At 38.2% G+C, this 5307-nt stretch overlaps 1 protein-coding gene across 1 annotated transcript in view; it reads left to right on the top strand.

The window, feature by feature from the left end:
- The window catches only part of Ptger4 (prostaglandin E receptor 4), a 12805-nt gene extending 7498 nt beyond the window's left edge, over positions 1-5307 (top strand). Inside the window, exon 3 of the mRNA XM_004641805.2 lies at positions 3371-5307. Coding sequence (XP_004641862.1) covers positions 3371-3961 — 591 coding nt within the window. The 3' untranslated portion in view covers positions 3962-5307. The remainder of the gene's footprint in view (positions 1-3370) is intronic.

Below are 5307 nucleotides of genomic sequence, written 5' to 3'. Positions count from 1 at the left end.
ATGGTGTTCCTTTGGAACCTAGGCAGACCAGACTCTGCCATCAAAAGCAGAGACCTAGAAAGTTTTTGAAAGCCTCCAGATCTCAGTAAAAAACACAACTGGGAAAATCCTTGAGAGAACTTAGTTCCTCAACAAAATACTGAGAACCTCAAAACGATTTCTGAAAAAGAAAAAAGAAGCCTAAGATACCTTATTTTTCTAGTTTCTTGGGTAGATTTGTAAAGTCAACCATTTTTGTCTTGATATTATTATTCATTCCATCTCTATTTCAAACGTATTATTTTAAGACAAACTTCATAGACTGCTGGTAATTCTAGTACGTACTTTAGCTCTCTTCCCAAGATCAAGACATTAATTTCCAAGAGACTGAAGCAGACAGGAGGATGGAAGTTTGAGGCCAGTGTGGGCAAGTTAGCAAGACCCTGTTCCAAAAAGGAAAAAAAAAGGGGGGGGGAGGCTGAGATGAAACTCAAAGAATGCTTGCCTAGCATGTTCAGTCTTGAGTTCAATTATCGGTACCTCCCCCACACAGACAGAAATTTTATTTCTCTCAGAGCCTTTTAACCACTTTATTCTATGAGATTTATAGTGCCAAAATCCTTACCTAATTTTTTTTAGAGGCTGATGGGGCTAGATTCAAAATTCAGAATTTCTTGGATTTTAGAAGAGTAATTATTAATATGCCATATAGTATTAATATTCCTAGTGGAACAATGTCCTAGAGAAAAATTGGGAATATATTCACTGTCAGTGGAATGAATAAACTATAAATAGCATCAGGAAAAAGAAAGTATGAGAGGTTTTTTGTTTGGCTGGTTGGTTTTTTTTTACTGTTTGTTTTTGCTGGGGATTGAACCCACAGCCTTCACACTGAGGAGCCACATTCCCAGACACACCTTTGAGAAAGGGTTTTAGTAAGTTGGCCAATTGCCTAGACTTTGCAACCAACCTGCCTCCATCTCTCAGAGTGGTGGACTATAGGTTTGCAACCATGCCTACCTGCAGTTCAGATTTTCATGCCAAGTTTAGGTTATATTTTTCAACAAACTCAAGTGACCAAAACAAAAGAAATGAAGAACAACAAAGTAAAAACAACTGAAAACCAAAATTTTCTTGATTAAGAATCAGTGTAGCTGTTAATCCCTAAATTCTACCTAAGGAAGAGATAGGAAATGTCATTTACCCAACATCATCCAGGAATGTTTCATATAAACTGAATGTTGCAGAGTAATGACACTTCATTCAAATATTTCAAACTTTCTTCTCTTATCCCACATTGTTTTAAAGTTTTCTAAAATATCTAAACGTTTTCCTGGTAATTTATTGTCTTATTTGCTTTTCCCAGTGCCGAGACAAAACACCTGACAAGCAAAGTTAAAAGGGAGGAAAGGTTTATTTAGCTCACGGTTTGAGGAGGTTTCAGTGTATAATCAGCTCCCCCAAGACAGGGTGGGGCAGCAGACAGGCATCACAGAGGAGAATCATGAGCAGGCAGACGGTAGGTACCACAGCAACAAGGGACAGCCACAGCTCTGTCTGTCCCTTATAGTTTATCTAGGGTACTTGTGGTGGTAGGATTCACATCCTCAATGCTAATGCCATTGCAGCATTAATCAATCCCAGTGTCACCAGATCCAGCCACCTCCGAAAAAGACCACTTATGAGCACACAAGGCTTTGGGGGAACATCCAAACACAAACTGTAACATTGATATATCATAAATCATTAATATAATTACGTGCTGTATTGTAAGGTAGCAATGTCCTTGAGTCTTGTGAGAAATGTTTGTTTCCTGTTGACAAATACAAGCTCCAGCTTTGCTTTTGTGACCTCTTCCTTTTCTTTTTTATGATTTTTATTTGTCTTCCCTGGCTGTGAGTCTTACCTCTGACTTCTCCCTAAGTTTAATTAGCAAAGGCAAGTAATAACTACTAAGTAATTACTAAAGACAGATGGCAAGATCTTAAAACCATTCTTTTACCTGAGTTATAGGTAAGATTTTAATACAAATAATTTTAGTGTAATTAGAAAATTTAGGCAGCAATACTTGAGTCTATATTTAACAAGTATTTTTTCCTCCAAAGAATAAAATGCTTGTCTTCCTTAAGTTTACACCAATTCATGCCTTTTGAAAAACTCAAGTGACCTGTCTTGAAGTTGAGATATGTCATTCCTCTATGACTTTGTGCAGGGAACTATCCCTCTTACAATGTCACTCACTACCTTCCTTCTAACTGTAGCGAACTCACATTTACTCATCAAAGCTCACTCACTGCAAGCTTCCTCTCCTCAGGAAGAATCATCTCATGCTTGACCTCCCAGTCTTGGCATACGACCTTGTGCACAGCCCTCCCATTTCATATCATCAGTAATAGTTGCAGTAATAGTTGACCTACAATCCTCTCCTCCTGACTAGGTACTACTCTCTGCTTTTAAGAAGTTTAGGAGATTTAATGCAATTTATTAAATTTATTATTCAATAAAGGAAGAGTTGATTCTGCTTGGAGATTCACAATGGAATGTATGAATGGCAGTTGAGTGCTATCTTGAAAGATGAACACAACTACAGTCTGTCAGCAACAGAGAGCTTGTGGAAGTTTCAGCAGCTGAGCAGCTTAATCAGACATATATTTTAGAAATAATCTTATTTATAGGATGGCGCAGAAACAGACTGGAAAGGTACAGCAGGCACAAAGCTACTTGGTGGCTGCTCTAATGTAATCTTCAAGTGTGAAATGCAGCTAGAGAGAAAGGACTGGAGGTTTTGGCTAAAGGAGCAGTTAATAACATTAGACGATTATTATACCTAGGAAAGCAAGTCATGGAGAAAAAGAAAATACTCCAAGTCATTCTGGATAATAGGAGATCCTGGTGTCGGTTCAAAAAATTACAGTATATTTTCTTGAGACTCTAAAAAGAACCTCAGCCTTTTGTAATAATTAGATGGTTAGTTGACATACAAAAAGAGTATCATTTATAAAACATAAAATGGCTGTTGAAAAAAGGAAAATCTAGTGACTTTAGCAGAAAAGATATTTTATATATAAACTTAAAAGCACTCAGAGAGGCAAAATTAGTAACATGCTTCTCAGGATACATTATTCTTCGGTTATCTATCAACATACTGCATTTTTGTACATTGTCTTTGGTCTAAGATATTAAAATGCTTAAAAATGCCTACTAACTAAAAGCACACATACAATCACATTTTTGCAGTTACTGGTTTTCCAGAGATGTATAAGTTGCTTTCTTTGGCATTCATTATCAGAAAAGAGAGCAGCTCCAGACTGTTGTGAATGTAGATGTAACACTGAAGTGTTTTCCCAATTCTTAATTATAAAATCTGAATGTGGGCATCTCATTTGTGCAGGTACGAGTGTTCATCAACCAGTTATATCAACCAAGTGTGGTGCGAGAAATCAGCAGAAACCCAGACTTACAGGCCATCCGCATCGCTTCTGTCAACCCCATCCTGGACCCCTGGATATACATACTTCTGAGAAAAACAGTGCTCAGTAAAGCAATTGAGAAGATCAAATGCCTCTTCTGCCGCATTGGTGGGTCCCGCAGAGACCGTGCAGGACAGCACTGCTCTGAGAGTCGAAGGACATCCTCAGCTATGTCCCACCACTCGCGCTCTTTCTTCTCTCCGGAGCTGAAGGAGATCAGCAGCACCTCTCAGACCCTCCTTTACCTGCCCGAACTAAGTGAAAACAGTCTTGGAGGCAGGAATTTGCTTCCAGGTGTGCCCAGCATGGGCCAGACCCAAGAAGAAAGCACGTCACTGAGAACTTTGCGAATATCAGAGACTTCAGACTCCTCACAGGGCCCCGACTCCGAGACTGTCTTATTGGTAGATGAGGTCAGTGGGAGGAACAGGGATGGGCCTGCCCCTAAGGGGAGCTCCCTGCAAGTCACATTCCCCTGTGAAACACGGAACTTCTCTGAAAAGTGTATATAGTAGTCAAAGAAAAAAAAAAAAAAATACTGCACTGTTTCTGGAACCTTACAAAATCCTGTGCAATAGACACACAAGTGAAGCATTTAGCTGTGCTCAGAAGCGCCACCTTCATCTTCATCTTGAGGCTCACCTTAGAGAACACAGGCACTCCTGAGCATTTTGAAAACACTCAAGTTACTTCACGTGAGTCCCAAGGCCTGCAGCACAGTAGACACCCCGCCATGACACAGGATTGCAGGCACAAGTGGTTGGATGGGTGGGAAGAGCTACCATTGGGTTTTCTCCTGGATAGGAAAATGGCAGGAGCATGCTCTTTTCCTAACATCAAAAGCTGTACACCCAGCACCCCGAAGAGGCTCAGCTACTGGAAGGGCTCTGTCCAACAGACTCTGAGGACTACCTTATGGCTGATCTAAGTGTCTCACTAAAGCATGAAATGTGAATTTTTATTGTTGTAAATATTTAAGGTATTTAAAGTATTTTCTTCTCTGTGAGAAGGTTTGTTGTTAATACAAGGTATAATAAAGTTACGGTAACCCCTTTCCTCCCAGTGTAACCAGCTGAAGTTGCAGATGTTAGCTTTATTTTTCATATACAAGTTCAGGCAGAGGTGTTGAAACTAAAAACTAATTAGTGAAACAAATATCTATAAAATAGATGTAACTTTAAGGAGTTTAATATCATCAAAAGAATAAAGAAAAAATGCCATTTAAGATGTGAAAACTATAGTTCAAAATATAGTTCTTTCCAAGCTATGTCTAATAGTAAAAAAATTCAGTGGCATCACATTTATTTATCCAGAAAACGATGATTTCAAGTCTTAAATATTTTCAACTACTGCCCCTACTAATTGCTACTTTTCAAAATATCACAATTTTTAAGTCTTTACTCATTCATAATTGAAGTGTATAATCTAAAAATGAAAAATCAAAGCATCTTTTTTCCTCCATGAAAGTGTGCATACTTCTGTTTGCCTAAGGAGTAACCGAGAATATCTTTTAAATTTAATATAAAGACAAACTACCATAGACATATACTTTGAGATAAAGAAGGATCTCAGATGTGGTTAAATTTGCCTTTCATGTGTGTCGAGTTTAACAATGTAAATGTGCAGAACTTAGGCACGTAAGAGTCACCTCCCAACAGTTTTGTGTGATACCCAGTGACTCTGTTCACATATTCAAGACCTTTTTCAAAGAAATATTAAGCATGTTTTGTTGCTTAAAGTGTTTTTGTGAATTGCTTGGTTGTGATTCAGTTCTGAGCCTAATATTGATATGGTTTTAAGAAATTATGCCAACAGAAATTATTTTGGAGATAATAATAAATAAATGCATTCGAGCTGA

The sequence above is a fragment of the Octodon degus genome, unplaced genomic scaffold (genome assembly GCF_000260255.1).
Source record: "Octodon degus isolate 3935 unplaced genomic scaffold, OctDeg1.0 scaffold00142, whole genome shotgun sequence".
NCBI lineage: Eukaryota > Metazoa > Chordata > Mammalia > Rodentia > Octodontidae > Octodon > Octodon degus.
The sequence above is the reverse complement of the archived record's forward strand: the minus strand, read 5'-3'. Positions and strand labels throughout refer to the sequence as shown.